Source organism: Convolutriloba macropyga, chromosome 5, assembly GCF_964194025.1.
Source record: "Convolutriloba macropyga chromosome 5, txConMacr16.3, whole genome shotgun sequence".
NCBI lineage: Eukaryota > Metazoa > Xenacoelomorpha > Acoela > Convolutidae > Convolutriloba > Convolutriloba macropyga.
In genome coordinates, this window is record NC_134472.1 from 5,822,623 (window position 1) to 5,843,062 (window position 20,440).

At 38.4% G+C, this 20,440-nt stretch overlaps 1 protein-coding gene across 1 annotated transcript; it reads right to left on the reverse strand.

Annotated features, from left to right (window-relative positions):
* Positions 1-8,697: 8,697 nt before the first annotated feature.
* On the reverse strand, positions 8,698-20,359 carry LOC142339078 (serine/threonine-protein kinase SMG1-like). The gene has a single exon (XM_075388778.1). It carries the CDS (start codon positions 20,070-20,072, stop codon positions 9,216-9,218), a length of 10,857 nt encoding a protein of 3,618 aa, XP_075244893.1. The 5' UTR covers positions 20,073-20,359; the 3' UTR covers positions 8,698-9,215.
* Between the last annotated feature and the right edge of the window lie 81 nt (positions 20,360-20,440).

Consider the following 20,440-nt stretch of genomic DNA (forward strand, 5'->3'; position numbering starts at 1 on the left):
AGGGTTATAAGCCCCCCGACCTCTAGTCTGTAGGACTATAAGGTAAAGAAAAGAATTACAGAAGCACCATCTATATAAAATCGTTACCAAAATATTAATAAATTTATCGATTTTTGAGAAATAGAAAACTGTTCAAAAGAAACATTAGATTTCAACGGAAGAAGAACAAGGAAAGGAGATAATGAAAGTTGATTTTAAAAACCTTTTGTCACCTGTTTTTTTTACTGTAGGGAATTCACATTCAGCCGAAGGTATTTTCATTAACTATAATACTGCTTGAACCACCAAAAACACTGAGAACATCCCTATCAATTGTTTGCTTCAATGTTTCGAAAAGCATCAAAGATCAATAGTTCTTGAGTTGATTATGCTGACCTAAAGGTCAAATTAGACGCCTTTTCTGACTTGAAACTGTAGTGCCTAGACAATAAAATTTATCTCTTGAAGGAATTATATAATGCATTTCAAATCTGTAAATATAGATACAACTATTTCGGAGAAAAATTCAATAATTTTGTTGCCTTCTACGATAGAAAATCATAAAAACAAAGAAGGACAAAAAACACATTCAAATGAAGAGAAATAGAAACCTGTTGTTAGAAAACTGGAAAACAAAACCGTTAATGAATACTATTCCCACATTTTCCTCGCAAAACTTTTTTGTCTTGACAATGTTTTGAATTTTTTGCGGTGAATGTGATATCAAATTAAATTTCTCTGCATCCAGAAATTCCCTGCAAGATATTTCGAGAAAATCAATTCTTCAAACAAAATCTGAATAAATTTTGGCATTATTTGGTCAATTCGATGGCATTCGGGACCAATCATTAGGTTATTTTCTAAAGCTGTCAATGAAAAATGCAAATACACCAAAAAAGTTAAGCTAATTTTGGCACAATTTCAAGACAATTCAGCCCAAATTTTGGTCAAAAATTTTAGAACTAGTTCCTTTTTCGATCATTTAGGACATCTAGCAAATTTTTAGAGAAGAATTTAGAACTATTATGTTATCTTTTTAAAGACGCCACTACCTAGAAATCAAAAGCATTAAACATGTGCGTTTTTGAGAAAACTTCGCGTCAAATTTTAAGCCCATTTTCATACAATTAAAATATCTATTTGTTATTTTACCGATTTTTAGTTGTAAAAATTTTTATCGAGGTCTTGCCAAAATAGAATAAAATTAAATGAGATCTGGCATAACTGGCTAATTGTTCATTAAATTTTAAACAATGTCACAAAAATTATGAATATCAATATCAAACTTCAAAAAATAAAGAGAAGTTATCTGTTTTAGACATAGCTTCTTCCACGGGCTTAACTGACACAGTTCATCGACCATGAAAACTGGTTGTGTCTCAAGCTCTTCCTTAGCTCGAGAACTGAAAAACTGAGAAATATTTTTTCAAATGATTTTTAGTTTGGAAACAGATTCTTACGCGAATTTTGACCAATTTTATCACTGTTTGGCTCTTTTCTTTTCTTTGTAGTTTTATTTATTTTCCAAATTTTGTTCGGATCTGCTGTTCTCCGTTTTTAGTGTCCGAAAGTTACAATGCTGGATGATTTTTTGTCTTATAATCGCCATTTATAATAGTAAAAGCAAGTTGAACAAATTCGGGGTCTTTCCCATTATAGCCCCCCCTCCCCCAGATAACCTATAGCACCCCTCCCCCATCATGGTAAATATCCCATAACGGGGGGCTATAATTTCGTGGGGGTAGGGCTATAATGGGAAAGACCACAAATTCGAACGTCAATTTTTCCTTCTCTAGTAAATTTTCTTCTTCGTGGCTACTGTTACCTGGCTACTGTTTTTTTTGTCTTACAGCCAAATAAAGTGAACTAAGGTGCTCTCTATTAATAAAATCGCCTGCCGGAATTTTCCTCTATATAACTAACGGTTCTAATGACTTTGATATGTCATTGTTCAGAAAACGATGAATTTGTGTATTGTACATTATCAGCTTCATTAAAAAAATTGCACGATTTCTATTTGCACATTTCCAATTGAAATCAGGGAAAAGTACAGGAAATGCAAATTCACAAAAAACGTTGTCCAGCAAACTATTAGCAGACAACTTTGCTGCCAATCTCTAATATTTCGACACAATCGAAAAAATTACAAGAAACAAAACAGTCATTTATTCCGGTGTACAGTTATGGCAGTTGCTTGAAAAATCTCAGAGCTCCACATAAGCTGTGGCGCTTTGTGTAAGCACGCTTTGCATAGTGCAGAAAACTATGAAAAACTTGCACGTTCTTTTTCAATGTTGTTTCTTTTGTCGGTTAATGATTATCAAGTTTGAGTAAAATGCGAAGTTGCATGTTGGATCTTTCATGTTTTTATTTCAATTGTTTAGCTTCCTTTGCTTTATTGAACTAACTCCTCTTAAATTCCAAAGAACCAGGTAGTCAAGCATCTGATTTTCTAAATTCTTTCGAAATTATTCAAGGACTTGCAGCGCAATTTTGCTCGTCAAAAAGATCTCATTTGTCTTCCGTGTTTTTGTCCCGTTTTCCGCAATTAAATTCAATTCCAGACCCTTGTCTCATTATTTGTTCTATTTAAAAGAAATTAAAATGAAAACAATTTACAGAAATCTGAACGATTTCCTCCAAAACAAATGGCTATAAATCGGCTGTTCGGAGTTTTTTCGTGTTTTTCAGTTGATTTTCGAGTAACAAGATAAAACTAGCAGACCATAAGTTTAACTAAAATACTACAGCTATATAAGTGAACTAAGTTCCTCTATTAATAAAATCGTCTGCCGGAATTTTCATCTATATAACCAACGGTTCTGGTGATTTCAATATGTATTTGTTCAATAAACAATCAAATTTGTGTATTGTACATTATCAGCATTATTTAAAAAAAATTGCAAAAATTCTAACTGTACATTTCCAATTGAAATCAGGGAAAGTATAGGAAATGCAATCAAGCCTTTGATTGCATTCCCTATAATTTTCCCTCATTTCGCGTCTCCATAAACACTGATTTTACTTATTTTAAAAACGTTTAATGTTCACTTTGTAAAGCTGATAAATTTGATCAACTCTTTCCAAACTGAAAGTTCAATTGCTACATTAAAATTCAAAAGCATTTATTCAAATCAATTCAACCGGAAATTCAAGTTATTTTCACTTCAAAAGGCCAGATTCATTCCAATAATGTGTTTCTCACAAGAAACGCTGTCCAGCAAACTTTTGGCAGACATCTTCGCTGTCAATATCTAATATTTCGACACAATAGGAAAAATTACAAAACAGTCATTTGCTCGGGTGTACAGTTATGGAGGTTGCTTGAAAAAATCTCAGAGCTCCACATAAGCTGTCGCGCTTTTCGTAAGCACGCTTTGCATAGTGCCGAAAACTATGAAAAATTGCACGTGCTTTTCAATTGTGTTTCTTTTGTCGGTTAATGATTATCAAGATTGAGCAAGCAAAACTTTGAAAACAAGGAATCGATAGTTCTAGAGCTCTAAAAAACGAAGTTGCATGTTGCATCTTTCATGTTTTCATTTTTGTTTAGCTTCCTTTGCTTTTTTGAACTAACACCTCTCATATTCGAAAGAACCAGGTAGTCAAGCATCTGATCTTCTAAATTCTTTCGAAATTATTCAAGGACTTGTAGCGCAATTTTCCTCGTCAAAAAGATCTCATTCGTTTTACGTGTTTTTGTCACGTTTTCCGCAATTAATTTCAATTCGAGATCCTAGTTTCATTATTTGTTCTATTTAAAAGAAAATAAAATGAGAACAATTTACAGAAATCTGAACGATTTCCTCCATTTGAAAAAAATTAGAATGAATAAAAAATCTTTAAAGCTGCATTTATGATATACAAATAAATGGCTATAAATCGGCTGTTCGGATTTTTTTCGTGCTTTTCAAATTGATTTTCGATTATTAACAAGATGAAGATAGTAAACCATAAGTTTAACAAAAATACTACAGCTATATAAGTGAAATAAGGTGTCTCTATTAATAAAATCATCTGCCGGAATTTTCCTCTATATCACTAACGGTTCTAATGATTTCGATACGTATTTGTTCAGAAAACGATCGAATTTGTGTATTGCACATTATCAGCTTAATTGAAGAATTGCATTATTTCTAATTGTACAGTTCCAATTGGAATCAGGGAAAGTATAGGAAATGCAATCAAGCCTTTGATTGCATTTCTTATACTTTTCCCTGAGTTCGCGTCATCATAAACACTGACTTTACTTATTTTAAAAACGTTTCATGTACACTCTCTAAAGCTCCAAAATTTCATCAACTTTTTCCAAACTGAAAGTTCAATTGCTACATTAAAATTCAAAAACATTTATTTATTCAAATCAATTCAACCGGAAATTCAAGTCATTTTTACTTCAAAAGGCCACATTCATTCCAATAATAAGCATTTCAAAAGAAACGTTGTCCAGCAAACTATTGGCAGACAACTTCGCTGTCAATCTCTAATCTTTAGACAATCAAAAAAATTACCAGAAACAAAACAGTCATTTGCTCCGGTGTACAGCTATGGCAGGTGTACTCTTGAAAAAAATCTCAGAGCTCCACAAAAGCAGTGGCGCTTTGCGTAAGCACGCTTTGCATAGTGCAGAAAACTATGAAAGACTTGCACGTCCTTTTTCAATTTTGTTTTTTTGTCCGTTAAAGATTATAAAGTTTGAGCAAGCAAAACTTTGAAAACAAGGAATCGATAGTTCTAAAGCTGTAAGATACGAAGTTCCATGTTGGATCTCTCATGTTTTTATTTCAACTGTTTAGCTTTCTTTGATTTATTGAACTAGCTCCTCTTATATTCAAGAGAACCAGGTAGTCAAGCATCTAATTTTCTAAATTCTTTCGAAATTATTCAAGGACTTGTAGCGCAATTTTCCTCGTCAAAAAGATCTGATTCGTTTTCCGTGTTTTTGTCCCGTTTTCCGCAATTAATTTCAATTCCAGATCCCAGTCTCATCAATTTTTCTATTTGAAAGAAATTAAAATGAAAACAATTTACAGAAATCTGAACGATTTCCTCCATTTGAAAAAAAAATTAGAATATAAAATCTTTAATGCTGCATTTACGATAAAAATAAATGGCTATAAATCGGCTGTTCGGATTTTTTTCGTGTTTTTTCAATTAATTTTCAGTTAACAAGATAAGGCTAGCAAAACAAATGTTTAATTAAAACCCTACAGCTATATAAGTGAACTAAGGTGCCTCTATTAACAAAATTTTCATCCGGTATTTTCATCTATTAACAAAACTTTCATCCGGAATTTTCATCTATTAACAAAATTTTCTGCCGGAATTTTCCTCTATACAACTAACGGTTCTAATGATTTCGATATGTATTTGTTCTGAAAACGATCGGATTTGTGTGTTATACATTATCAGCTTCAATAAAAAAAATTGCATGCTTTCTAATTGTACATTTCCAATTGAAATCAGGGATAGTATAGGAAATGCAATCAAGCCATTGATTGCATTGCTTATACTTTTCCCTGGTTTCGCGTCTCCAAAAACACTGATTTTCCTTATTTTAAAAACGTTTAATGTGCACTTTCTAAAGCTGCTAAATTTGATCAGAGACCATTTCCAAAAAATCAAAAACATTTATTCAAATCAATTCAACCGGAAATTCAAGTCATTTTTACTTCAAAGGTCAGATTCATTCCAATAATATGCATTTCACAAGAAACGTTGTCCAGCAAACTATTGGCAGACAACTTTGCTGTCAATCTCTAATATTTCGACACAATCAAAATAAATACAAGAAACAAAACAGTCATTTGCTCCGGTGTACAGTTATGGCAGTTGCTTGAAAAATCTCAGATTTTGGCAGATTTTGAAATCATTGTCAACTGGTTAACTTTCAGCAAATGACGGATGAACGAAATATACGAATGCATTAGTTACATCTAGTTTTTCAATTTTTCGAAAAATTTTCACATTGGGGCGAACATATTTCATGTAAAGGAGCCTCAAGGAACAAAAATCAAGAAAATTTGAGCTCCAGGGTAGTGGCTTTAATTAGAAGTTAATTAATCCGACGCACATTAGTGAGGGGAGGAACTATATACTCAAATGAGGAACGATACACGCCGAATGATGTAATCATCGTAGAGTTGTGAGTGTTATCATTAAAAGCCCGCCCAGCGTAGAACATGGAATTAAAAAGATTTTTCGAATTTATACAGGGAGCTATCGGGAGTTTAATTTTCGTGAACATTCGTCGGATTACATTGCTTCCGCTCAAATTTTTCCGTAATTTCTGTCCAAATGTTCGTCAATTTTGCTGAGAGATGTCAAATTTATTAACGAGTGGTATTGGTCTTATCTTTAGTTAAAAATAGAAGAGGGTTGCTGAATTGCTCTATCCCAGTTTTTTAGCTAGAATTTACGCTGCATTTTACAAAAATCACACTTCGTCAAAAAATGGGACCAAATGCTTTTTCAGCCAATTTTCTGTAAATTTGCTGGAAATAGAAACCTGAAAAACTGCGGAGATATTCTTCCTAAGCTAAAAACGAAAGCTAATTGCACTCCCGCTGGCATTAAGAATCTTCGGGCATTATAATTCTGCCAGTTTTTTCTTAAAAATTAAACTCGATAATTATACAAAATGAATCAAAAATTTTTGATATACTGACAAATTTCGTTTCAAAAATCTATTACGCAAGCAATTGAACAAATAGGTGATTTCCTAGACGAGCAGCAGCATCAGGGCTGATCAGGGTTGACCAAATGTTTTTGTATAAATTTCTGGATTTCTTATGTTTAGCTTTTGTAAGTCCAAAGACCCCAATCAAGTATCTATGGCGTAGTCTGTGATTACAGGCTAAAATTCCTCTCCAGTGAACAATAAATTAATGTCAACGGTTTAATCTATAATTAATGATTTCTTGGTTTTGATACGAGTTGTCAAATTTTTTTAATTGAGCATATTTGCAAATTTTATAGGTTCATTGCACGTTTTACGGTGGTTCGTTTTGTTTCATTATCCAATTATCAAATATTTGGCAGGTCCAATTGAAGGACTGCATGGTATGAAAAATTCACAGAATTGATAAAGGCGCCACTGAACATGTTGATTGTTTTTGTTGATTAGTTTATGCTTTTATGGGATGAGCAGTTCTCTCGCAAAAATGAGTGAATTTTTTGCCTGTTTTTTTGTTGTTGTATTGTTTTACGACTTGAACCTGATAATGATAGGTCTGAATTGTTTTCTCAAGACGTACACATAAACCGTTTTAACAATTTCAGTTTATTATTAACTGTTCTAATGACTTTGAACTGAATTTTATTTTTACAAAAAGAAAAATTTTCTCAAGTAACTTTTTGTCGTCATGAAACTCAACCTCATTATCACGAATTGTCAACTAATTTTGTTGATTCAAATATTATTTTCTCTCATGGTTATATATTTTGACTGCTAGCTTCGACCATTTAATTTCATAATGCTTTTGTGTTTTCGATACTGCTCCATTTTTGGACCTTTTTGCTGTAATTTCAACGTAGAAGTTTTCAAAGGAATACTCGTTGATGTTCAGATGAGAAGAAAACGATCATTTAGAGTTCTTGTAGAAAACACAAAATAAACATAATTATAGGGCCTTCAATACTGAGTTCCGAAAATTGGGTTCCTAAAGATTCCGAAAGTTTTGGCTTCCTAATGCATTGTTGTTGTTTTGTAGTCTTGTGACCCTAGTCTCCTTAAAAAGATGTGCAATTAGCTTTCTGAGGTGCTGCAAGTTATTCCATCTCTTTCAGTTGAAAGATTATGTCTGTTATGAATTTCAAAAAACATTTTTTTTTTTCAAAACCATGATCGGATTTTTGAGCTTCGCCATTTCTTTTAAATCAATTGCGGTCGATTTGTAGCTTGGTCTTTGTAGAGACAGGTCAAAACCGGTTTCTAGTGAGCTAGAATTTAATATTTATAACGGTCTTAGTTTCAGCCATTTGTACCCGGCTTTGTTACCACGAGATTTCATAAACTGTTGGTAATTTAATTTATATTTGTACATTTTATAGGTTTTTTTCATTTCTTTTTAGGTTATAACGCCAATGGTAGGCTCCAATGGCTTCACAAAAACTGCTCAATGCCACAAACTAATAACAGATCTCAATTGCTTCCTAAGGAGATATAAATGAACATTTTAGGGATATCAGTTAGTATCTAATGATTTTAATCGCTTTGCCAAATAATTGTTTTCAACAATATAATTTGTGAATTTCGCCATTTTTTCTCTTTTTGTCGACTTGCTATCCCGTCGCATCGATGAAAGGTCCCATATCCTTTTTAAGTATGTATAGGTCGATTTGTTTTGGTTAAGGTATTATCTGATGCGAGTTTAAATTTGTTATTTTTTAAAATATAGACATCGAGTTTTTGTCGTAATTAATGTTTGTTATTTGAGTTTATGATTGTCTTTTCAAGTAGTCCTATTAACAACAAATTTGAGCAGCCCTCTAATTTGTCATTGTTCACTCCATTACTGGTTTGCAGAATAATATGTATGTTTTTGAAAGTTTTCTATGCCTTCCTCATTTGCTAGCCAATTAAGTCAAGAATGGGGATGAGCTGTGGGAACATTATATGGGACAAACTGGAACAAGATATAGGTGCAAGGGTACAAGTGCCAGAAAAAATTGATATTGTGGTACCAAAACTAACCAGCCTAAACAGCAAAAAACGTGTAATAAACAAAAATTTATTTTCAAATAGCATATTTACTTCAGAAATTGAGGCTAGTTTTCCTGAAAGGATTTTAATAACTCAATCTTTGATAATTCACAAAAATTCGGCGAGGGCAAATAAAATAACTCATGGGCGTTTTTCTGACGTTTTCTTCATGCCCTGGTTTAATAGGTGAGCAATCGTCAAATTGTAATCGTCAATCGTAATCAAATTTAATATGATAGCCTCTCCGTCTTTTCCTCAGACTGATTGTGAAGGGGTTTCAAATTCTACATCATCCAGTTCCGCCACCGCTTTTTGAAATACACATCCCTTCATGTTCTGCTTTTTTCGGGTAAACTAAGCTGAAAACCCTGAAGGAGGGCAGAAGGGAAAATAAATGATGCACCCGCTTCCAACAGCATCCGAGTCTCGTTCTACGAGGCAGCCTTAATGGGCGCCTTCGTTTGACTGTCAAGTTCAGAAGTTGAGAAATTCCCGAGAAATACAATTCTCCATTACTTCAGAGTCGATCTTTTCACACCCAGGCAGTCCAACCTTCGTACATTTGGGCCAAGTTAGTTTGATCGACGGCTTCTTTGATAATCAGGTCAATGTGATCACTCACGTTCAAACGTTTGGTCACACCTAACATTGCATTCGGTTCATTCGATAAGCTCACTTCAACCACGCCGTCCAATTTAGCCCTCACTTTTCGCCACACAGAAATAGCATACGAGTTTCGCTCTTGTAATGCTTTTCCTGTTCTTGGATCTCGTTTCAAAGCAGAAGTTCCAACTGCGCTCATGATTCCCTTCTTAGCAGAAAGGTTGTCCTTCTTCGAGGCTGTTAAAATTTTGGGGAACGACTCTGAAGCAAACAAGGTTGTATCTTCATCTTTGGAGTTGGTTGACCGTTTAGAGACGGTTCCCAGTTCAATTGCAGTGGACTCAGAACCTCGCGCTGCGTCCGAAATATCTATTGTCTGGCTCAAGTCCAACATTTGTGAATAGACTGAAGGCGTGATCTTAACCAGTTCCTCGACGGTCCGTTTCAACTCATCTAAAGGTGCCTGGTCGCGTTTCAAACTAGCAACATTGGCGATAATCGGGTTCAGAATCGAGTAAAACCGAGTCACGGATCCCGTGAATTGGTTATGAGACATTACATAATTTCTGACTTGACTTAGAACACCTCTAATAGATCGTCCCAAAGCAGCGTCTTCTTTATTCAAAGGTCGCATCAAGGATTTCAACTCCTTCATAGTTGCATTATGGGCATTGAGGGACACTTTCAAGGGTTGAATTGAGGACTTAAGCTCATCTCTGTTTTTGAGCAATGCTTGCCAGGTGATGTCTACGCGTGATTTAGCTTGCTTGTCTTCAGTTTGCAAGTTATGTGCTATTTTTGAACGACAGTCTTCTGTTGACTTGACATTGATCGAAGTAGCGCTCAGAACTGTAAGGATGAACTTTTCCACACTTGACATGTCAACTTTCCTACCTTTGTAGGCACGTAACTTTTCACCCAGTTCAATCAAGTCACGACAACCAGATGCCAACGATTGCGTCATTTGAGATCCATAAGTTTGCATTTGTTCGAACTGCAGCAGAAGTTTTGTTGATGTTATTAGCTGCTCAACTTGTTTCATGCGTTCTTGGCAGAATGAATCTCTAGCAACCTTCAAAGAAGTAAACTTGGACAACGTGTCTTGATAGAGACCAGCCGACCATTTCAACCGAGCTTCAATTTTGTCTTCCTTCGTTCTCATCGACTGAACAGCTGCGGAAGTTTTTGAATTCAGTGTGGTGACTTCGAGCAATTTTGCCTGAATTGATTCAAGCACCGAAAGCCTGCTGTTCGTCAGGAAGTCGTTCGCATTGCTCTTTCCTCCCAGAACCAACAAATGATGGTACGACCATTCAAACCTGTTGGTAATTGTGCTCAGGAGCTGGAACTGGCACCTCTGGACGTTAAGTTGGTTCTCGATGCTGGCAACTTGAGTTGCACGTCGACACTCGGATTCTAAATCAGAGAACAGCGCAAGCACTTGGTTGAAGCACTCTTCCGTTATTTGCTTGTTTTTCTTCAGAGAGCTTCTAACTTTCTGGTCAATAAATTCTAACTTTACCTCTTCTGCGCTTTCTCGGTCCAACGTATAATCGCACAACTCGACGGCCGACGTTACACCCAGACATACCGCGCAATGTAACACAAAATCTGCAATTCGCTTTGATGGAGTACCTATTATCTGTTTACGCACAAAAGAGGCCACAAATAGTCTCATTGGGTCCAAACACTGTAAGGCTTGATTTTGTTGTACCTGGCGTAAGTTATTCTCTGAACTTTTGTTAGTCATGTCGCAAACTTTCAAAGTTTTAACAGAACAAACTGTTTGTACAATCGAGAGTAAGAATGACGAGATTGCTTTAACTGAAGCACATTTCAACCAAGTTCTCCAGTTAGGCGATGCTCTGACGTCGACGTTAAGTGCTCGCTCAACTTTCTCTGCAACTCTCAAAACTTTGAAGTGACTTAACATCCCTTCCATTTCATCAGGCGCTTCACTCTCTTTTGATTTCATGGACTCTAAGTGCCCTGAAAGTTCATTGAAAGCTTGAAACACAAGCGGTAAAACCGAATCCAGCGAACTAGGCAATGACGTAACACCAGTGACCAAAGCCTCCATTCCAGCTGTTATCTCAAGGTATGATGTTTCGTCATTTTCAGACGTCATTTCGATGGTGGTCAATAAATCTTCGGCTTCAGCTTGAATGGTGGTCAATTTTTCAGCTAACTGTTCCAAGTCGTGTGAGCTCAAAGGAGTACTAAGAAGATGAGAGAAGACTTCAGGCACTACCTGAGCTGAGACCGAAGTGTAGAAATCCATAACAGCTGTATACATCGACAAGGAGCTAGCCACGGGTTCAATTGTTTCACTTGGCATAGCATTGTAATCAGTGTGCATGTTGATATAGTACTGGACAAACGTAGCCAAAGATTTTAGAGTTGTGGCCAGAGACTCTACTTCGTCCAAAAACCAATCGCCTCCAACCGATTTGGAATTTTTCAGGGCCTCGTCAGTTGCGGAAAAAGCTGCCACCTCCATATGGATGTACTGGCTTGCAAATGTGGTGAGATAGTTGAGCACAACTGAAGCTGCAGCACTGGAGAACTCTTTAGGGGATTTGGATATATAGTCCAGCAATCTCTCGTTTAGGGCGGTTCTACTTTCACCCGGATTTACATCTGGTGTAATTGAGTGCAATTTAGAGCTCAGACGCACAATAGCATCGTTGCAACTTCTCAGCTCTGTAATAAGACCATTGTCAATCTGAATAGCTTGGGCAGCAGATTCAACTGGGGGTTCCAATGCCTCTTTGAGTTCATCCATTTTTATAGCTTCAATTTCCTCCTCACTTTCGTCCACTGCGTCAGAATCGGTATTTTCAGATTGCGATTTGATCAGTTGAAGACAATGAATTATGTTTTGGACATAGCTAGTTGGAGTTTCCATTTGCTTCACAATGGTCAGATAGTCTGCCAGCAGTTTCGCCAATTGCAGACACGATACGTTCTGGGACTTCAATAGCTCCGTGCTTTCAGACTCCGCTTGTTGACAATCTTCCAAAAGTTGAAGCTGGCGCACGTTTGCCAGGTAAGCTCTGCTCTCTGGGTATCCTGGGTCGGGAATCGAGCTACTCGAGAAGTCGCTCAACGCATTCATTAAGAACATCCTGTTGGTGTTTGAAAACACGTCCATTACCTTTTCCACAGTCGATTCACAGGCCACAATCTGACTGTTTAATGATGCTGTGAATTCATCTTCGATATTGCGATAGAAGACTGCATTTGCGTCCCGCATTTGTAACGTCCAAAAAATGTGTGAATCGTCATTTTCAGCATCCTTTATGTATTTTTGCGCACTTTGCACCATAGCACGTCGCTTCTCGCCTTCCAGGTGTGTGCTCAAGGACGTTGTCAATATTTGTAATCGTTCAGGCAGAGATCTGAGAACATTTAAGACTTCGTCCCTGTTTCTGACCCAAGAACCTTTGATCTCAACTATTTTTGCACAGAGCAAACTATGTGCAACTTGGAAGTCTAAATTTTTCTTCTCAATCCTTAGGCTTTCGTTGCCCTTTTTAAACTGCAGAGCTCCCATAAAACCACCCAAATCTGAAGAATGAGTGGTCCAATCAACTAACGGATCATAGACGAAAGCTTCTAGCAATGTCAAGAGCGTTTCACGACCGCGTCTCAAGGTCCTCATCACAGTTTCAGCCGCAATCCGGAAATGACCCTCTGGTCCCGTAACACCCAACGCTGCTTCCAAATTTTGGGTTAATCGGAACGGCACCCGCTCTGGCACGCGGAGATTTTTGCCCTTTTCAAAGCACACGTTGTAGTCAATATGCACAATTTCTCCGCTCTTCAAATCAACTAAAATGTTGTCCAAATGTCGGTCACCCAGCCCGATAATGTATCCGACCACACTCATTACTGCAGTGCACGTATTGTACTGCTGGCGCATTAACCACCATTCATCAGAGTTTGAACAACTACACCATAATTCTCGCCATAGGAGACAATTTGGGGTTGCCTTTTGCAGCTGGTCCAATGCTTGTCTCACAACCTTAATTGGCCATTCTTTCCTCGGAGTACTTTCCGAAAGTCCATTAGCCGTTAAACATGCGGTTATCTTTTCTAAGAATATCTCACTTGGCTTAGGAACGGGTGCCATTTGGAGGAGGTTCGAGGTTTCGGTGGCCGTCGACCCCGGACCTTTTTGGTTCCCGCCACTCTGGGTTCCTCCGGGTTGATTAGCCGCCACACTTTGACTTTTCAGTGTGGCTGCGTAAGCTTCTCGCTGTTGCCACTTTTTGTAGATGCCAAAAAGTGGAACCGATCCGTCTACCCATTGAATTAGCCCTGATCTGGGCCCCAAGGGAGTAACTGCGTAATTCCTGGCCCTGTAGAAACAATTATCTGCGGCCTTGTTGTCTTTGTCAAACATGGTATTGACTATAGTAAGAAACTGCATTATCCGCTCATCTAAGTGAAGATCTTCCAAGCCTTTGAAAAGGTAAGAGTAAACTTGCCCATTGTTTCCCAAAATGGTAATTTTCTTGGGCTTGGTTTTGGTAGGCATGATCAGAACATCATTATTGAATGACTGAATTGTGATCAGCTCGGAAGTTTCACTCAGAATCAAAGGAACTGACGAATTTTTAAATGACAGCAGTTTTGGTGACACTAGTTTCAGTTGAAGATCCAGTGACGATTTTTTGGAAGATCGTGCCGAGAGCTCTTGGTAAACTTGATTGAACTTTTCCCACGCTGGGTGAGGCTTTCTGATATTATCTGGTTTTTTCAGTTGTTTCAGGGCTTCTTTGATTTTGTCCAAAAAGTTTGCAGCAAACCAGTTTTCATGGCTCGTTTCTGGTGCTCGACTGGACAACTCCAAAATTTGCTCGAACACGAAAATCACAGGATTCATATAAGCGGCGTATTTTGAATTTAAGATGGACAATTTTTCAACATTGGACAGGGATTTGTTTTTGTCAAGCCGCTTGCGCTCACAATCAATCATGTTTATAGCTTTGATCGCCTCATTCGAGTAATACATGAAAGCTGAAAGCCACAATTCATCCCATAAAACGCTCAAACGACGTAATTCGTCCACGAATAACTTGAGATCTGAGACTAGTTGAGAATCCCGTTGAGACACAGTTTCTAATAGTACGCTGTAACAATGCTCGATTTCAGCTCTGCTCGAGTAGAGGTCGTTGAGGTCAACTTCCTCTTCTTCGTCCTCATCATCATCATCTTCGTTATCGTCAGACTTTTCCTGTTCATCTTGAGAATCTTCAGTAACGACACCAGTGTCACCCGACATAACATCGTCAACTGTTTCCGTCGTTTCGTTCTGATTGGCCGAAGAATTTACTATCTTACCATCCACCGAAGTTGAGCCAATCCCACTTTCGGTGAAATCCGGGGAACCCTTTCTGTCGTCTTTCTGAGTCGATTCCTCCTGGGAGTCATCCACTTTATCCCCAGACCCAAGTCTTCCCGACTTAGACCGCACTTTTCCCTCGGAAATTTTTTGCTCGCAACCCACAATCACTGGGTAAACCACTAACTGTGGCATACTATTGGCGATTCGTTTCAGAAGATCGGTCACACTTTTTCGGACATACGCTTCGGGGTGATTGAGACGCGAAAATAGCTGAGGAATTATAACACACCATGGTTTCGTCGGAGTAATTTTCAAGCCGGTTTCCAGGCAATCTTTCAATTCCGAGGCATGATTAACCAGTAATCTAAGCAATCTTAGGGTAGCCGTAACATGGGCATCATTGCCCAGGTGTGAATCTAAAGTCAAGTATTTAAAGTACGCTTCAGCTGACAACTTGTACAACGCAAAAACCCGATTACACGCATTTTGCCAGATGTTCATCAGCAGTTCCAGCGACCCCTGATGTTTCAGCTCTTTGGCAACTGCCAAAATTTGCCTAGCAACTACCGATTGCATGTCGTTGCAGTTAGGCTCCAACCTTCCGACCTCGTTCAGCACAATATCTTCATCTTGTAATGCGCTAAAATGCGGGCGTTGAAGAATCTCAATGACGCTGTTCCGTTTAGTCTCATCTGAAATTCTCATCTTCAGAATTCTGTCCACTTCTTCCAATTCTAGATCAGATAGTATCTTGGCTTCTGTGCAGGCTTGAGTGACCGTCTTTTTGCCAAACTTGAAACTCCACGAAGCTAGACGATACCACGTTTTGCTGTTTTCTGGCTCAAAGCCCAGTGACAAATAATGCAAGGCAGCTACAACAGACTCACGCTCGTCAATAGCAGAATTCCCCGCAATAGCTTCTGCTAGAGGGGTAAAATGAGCTGTCGTTCCAATCAAGTCCCTCAAATCAGAACTGAGCCTCCCTACGGGACTAAAACTTTCACCATTCGCATCAAGACTGACGTTCTTACCACTTTCAGAAACCAAAACTTTGATCAAATTTGAAATGACTTTTGAAATGAAGGATGCTTCCCCAATGTTTGCGTTTTTCATGAACAACAAAATCAAGGAGCTAAGCTTGTAGCAGGAACCGGAAACGTCCCCAAATATGGATAGCAGCTTTGCAGACTCTTTAATTTGGTTCAGCTCGATTTTGACCATCGTTGGATCATTCATGGTCAATTTAAAGTTGTTATTAAGACTCGTTATCAAAGCTGATTTGTCTATTTCAACGCGATATCCAGCTTTGCTATCCAGAAGCATTTGTGAGGCTATCCTCGGACAAGTTGACTTTCGAAGCATCCTTATAAGGTTAGATACATCTTCAGTGTTCTTCAACACGCTTTCTCTAATTGCTTTGCTGCGAGTTTCCGATTCGTTACTTACTCTACCCAGAACGGATCTTTTCAGATTTTCCATTTCCAGACCACGGAACCAGGATTCAAATTGATGCGAGTCAGCTCGGGTTCCAGTTTGTGAGAACGAGATTGCGCAATTCAGTTTTAACAATTTCCTGTCTTCTTCGGTGATGGAGAGGGCAGGAACCATGGACGTCAACTTCGCCAAGTTCTGAAACCTATTAATCACAGTCTTAGGAACGTTGCTGCATAGTTGAGAGCTTGACCAGGGTATGATTTTGCTTAGGTTCTTCAGAGCCACTTCAGAAATTACGCCTGCGTTTGTGCTACCTTCTAAGAGCGCTTTTGGTAGGCCCTGTTCAATTCCGTTCAAGAGACAAAGTTCTATACCTCGACTTAAATTTTGAGTAGCCCATTGAGGATGCTTGACCACAACGTCTTGATCATTTTGAGGAATCAGCGATTCGGGTTCTCGGACGTTAAGAAACTCAAGCGATCTAAAACTCTTCAATGCTTCCACGTATTTCACTTCTTCATTCACTTCAATTGCGAGCGACTTTTGGGTTTCATTAGCCTCAATTACACTCTTAAAATTATCGCAAAACTCTTGCAGTTCTTCTAGACATCGCATCGACTCTGCAATCGCACTGTACTGGGTAAATAAAAACTTAGTGAACAGAGGCTTCTCACCAAACTCGAAACTCGTCTGTTGCGATTTTTGGGAAATTCCGGATAAACTGGGAAAACCAATTAGTTCGCTATTCGGTTCTTCGTTTCTTAGTTTACAAATGTACAAGTACATCGCGTCTTCATAATAGCCCTTTGAATGCAAAAGGAAAATATCCGCACAGGGAAAAGATTTTCCGAATCGCTTCTGAAAGAATACATTGAAACCATGCAAAGCATCTGGAGCTTTGCACTCAATGTAGGCCCAGTAAAGCATCAAGCAGAGATCCAAAATTTGGTCAGGATGTACCTTTTCAGTGGGTTTCAGGTCTGCGAAGAACGTGGTTACGTGGTATATCACACTACAAGGATCTTGAATAGCTCGCGCAATACATGCCGCCAGAACCCTGATTTGCTGATACCAAATTCTGCAAACTGCTTTGTTCGTTCTGAAAAATGTCCGCGCCGCTTTATTCGCAACAGGCAAGCTGCACATTAGACCTTCACTCGCATTGTAAATCTGTTTTTCAAGGCAGTCTAAGAAAAGTAGCATTCTTCGTGGCTTGCCCAAAGACTGTACATTATCAAGGGTTAGAGGTCCGAATCTTTCTTTTTCCTCGACAGGTGAACTTCGTATGGCGGCACAGTGGCTTCTAAGAACACCCTCAAACTCCGAGAAAGTTTCATTCGCTTTACCAAGAGCAGTCTTCAATTTTCCGGTAATGCAAATATTTGCTACTTCCCATAGCGCGTAAAACCAAGAGACATCTTGAAACTGAACAAGATTCCTCCAATTAGAAACAGCAGCGCTTTTAAGCGCGTCTTGATTCGCGTACCTGTAGAAAAAAGTTTCCAAGTTTTCGCCGTTGATTTGTTGCTTAGTCGCAATTTCTGTCATCACTCCATTGAGGATAAACTTGAAATCGTAATTCACAAGTTGAGAACTTGGTTCCATTCTCATAATATGCGTTGTCATCTTTCTGTGGTCTAACATAGGGTCGCATTTCCGGAGTCCCTGTTTTCGGACCACCTTGTAATCGACTAAACATCCAGCTGGCAATTGTGAGAATATTTTTGAGTAAGCGGACACAATCGCTGGATTATTATGCAACATCATTATCAGACTCATAGTGGCTAAACCGTCTAAACAATCTGTCGACAACGTTTGCATGTTGACAATCTGGATCACGAAATGGACAAAAAGATTATGCACTTCACCAGAGCTTACAGTTGCCATAATCGCAAAAACTTTGTCAGTAAGTTTTCGGAATTCGGCGTGATTTATGATTCTTTTAGAACGTTCTGCATCAATTGAGGATTCATGCTGCATGGCGCTAAGAACTTCACTTAGCCAGGGAAGAATTATAGACAGAGAATTTGGATGTAAAGTTTGTTGAGACAAAACGGCGGATAGCAAATCGCATACATCAAAGAAGTGGTTTTTGGTGGGTTGTGAAAAACTGAACGCGTTCTTAGCCACTGGAGAACTTTTGGAAGACCCGGTACTGCATGTAGCAACATAATGGCTGCTCGCCGATGAATGCTGGTACAAAAGGCACAGGATCGAGTACTGGATTTCTGGGTAAATCTTTCCATAATCGACACAAAGAACTCTCAAACTTTTACAGAACAAGTTAAAGAGAGAAGGTTTCAAAGCGTAGTTCACAATTAAAGAGTTCTTCTGAGAACTCAAGGGAAGCAATGCCGTGAGATTGAACTCAATTATTTCCACCGCGTTTCCCTCTCTAATTCCTGGGACAAAATTGTAGGGATCCGAAACTTCAGATACCAGTTGAAACGAAGGCTTCACGCCTTTCGAGGCTTCTAATTCGTTCAAATCGGATGAGACATCATCAATCAATATATGCGCGCAAACTTGAATCTCAGAGAGCATAATTTTGTAAATAGTTTCCAAGGTAGCAACATCTTTGATAAACAGCAGACTTTCGTAGACCCCCAAAGCTAAAGCCATGATTTGTTCATCTTCACAGCATCTTAACTTACGAAAGTGAAGATTATCGACAAGTAATGTTTCCAATAATGGCAACGGAATCTGGCCAGTACTGGGTTTTATAACTTCTTTCAAAGTCGAGAGACAATTCGAAATGAGATCAACAGAAAAGTTAGGATCAATTTCCAAAATATGAAGCAAGTATGTAAAAACTGATTCTACAATACCACCTGCATTACCGCTTTCCACTGATCCATCTCCGATAACTAGAACTGGAACAGACTTCATAAATTCGGCTAAAAGAGCGTTCGTCTGCCGTATCAAAGGCATATGCAAACAAACTGTACTGAGTCCCGAAACACAATCGAAAATCCGTTTCAGAGAATTTTGGATCACAGGTTTAAAGATATTGTTCACAGCATGCTGTTTCAGTGACTTGACCAGAAGTCCAAAAACGCCGATGAGCTCAATTATTTTGTCGAAAATTTCGGCGCGGTCTTTGATCAACTCGATTTGTTCGTGACTTGAGGTCTCCAATTTCGCAATGTCACTGCGGTAAGCTTCAATGTCGTCTATGAACTGTCCAAAAATTTTCACAGTATGGCTTGAATTTGAAGCCCAAAGATCGCCAAAACTTACCAATGCTTTGCTGGTGAAGTTCAAAACTTTCTGGCTTGTTTCTGGTTCGAGTCTCCATCCAATTATGATATCCATAGTTTCTTCCAGGTGAGGAAACATAGCACTTTTATACGCAGTTGCTATAACTAGCAGACAATTTACGACAGCCATAAGCATTTCGTAATCATCAACCTCTGACAGAATTTTGCATAAATTATCGGTACATTCGGTAATTACATTTTGTAGTTTCGACATCTCTGGTGTTTTAACATCCAGTTCGATTGTTTTTTGCAAAGAGAACAAATAGAACAGTTTCACTTGTTCGCTCGGAGCACCGTATATACAATCGAACACCCACTTGTTAAACTTGAAAGGGTCCAATTGTATTGATGCATGTCCCAACATTCCGATAACCTCGGCAACTTCAAACTTCATGCTTTTGTTGATCTCTTTGTAATACAATTCCTGTAATTTGTTCATGGCAGATTCCGACATTTTCACAACTAATCTAGCATTAGCTGGGTTTTCAATGTACTCCTTAACCAATTTCAAATCAGGAGCCAAGGACCTGGAAGTGATGTCCTCTCTGAGAACCTTCCGCAACAGTCCGTTCAATTTGTGATCTTCGTAAGGATCTCTGGCATATGGAGTAAAAGTGGGATTGTGGTAGGGCTGGTAAGACCTGTATCCTCCTGGATCAGAAGATGCGGGCATAAAACTGGCAGATCCACCGGCCCTGTTCGCCAAACGAGGCGGAAGAGCTTTTCTGCCCCCGCTCATCACCGTATCAGTCTATACTCAATAGCATGCAATATCTGAAATGAACTTTCTGCCGAGTAACACGATCTAATGTAAGTAGTTGAGAGCAACATACTTTGTCATGTCACCCAAAGAGATAGCCGACATTTTTGGTAGCATTTATGATTTTCATTTATGATCAACTGTTGAGATGCATACAGACGCTAACATGATTCAAAAACAAGGTTGTGAACTTCAAATGAATCATTCCTAATCCACACAATTCAGTGAACGGAAGTCACACAAAACAGCTAAAAACGGAAAAGATAAAGAAGCCGAAACATAAACCGACTAACGTCGGACGAATTAATCTCGAACGACTGTCGGGCAATGTATTTTAGAGGGGTATA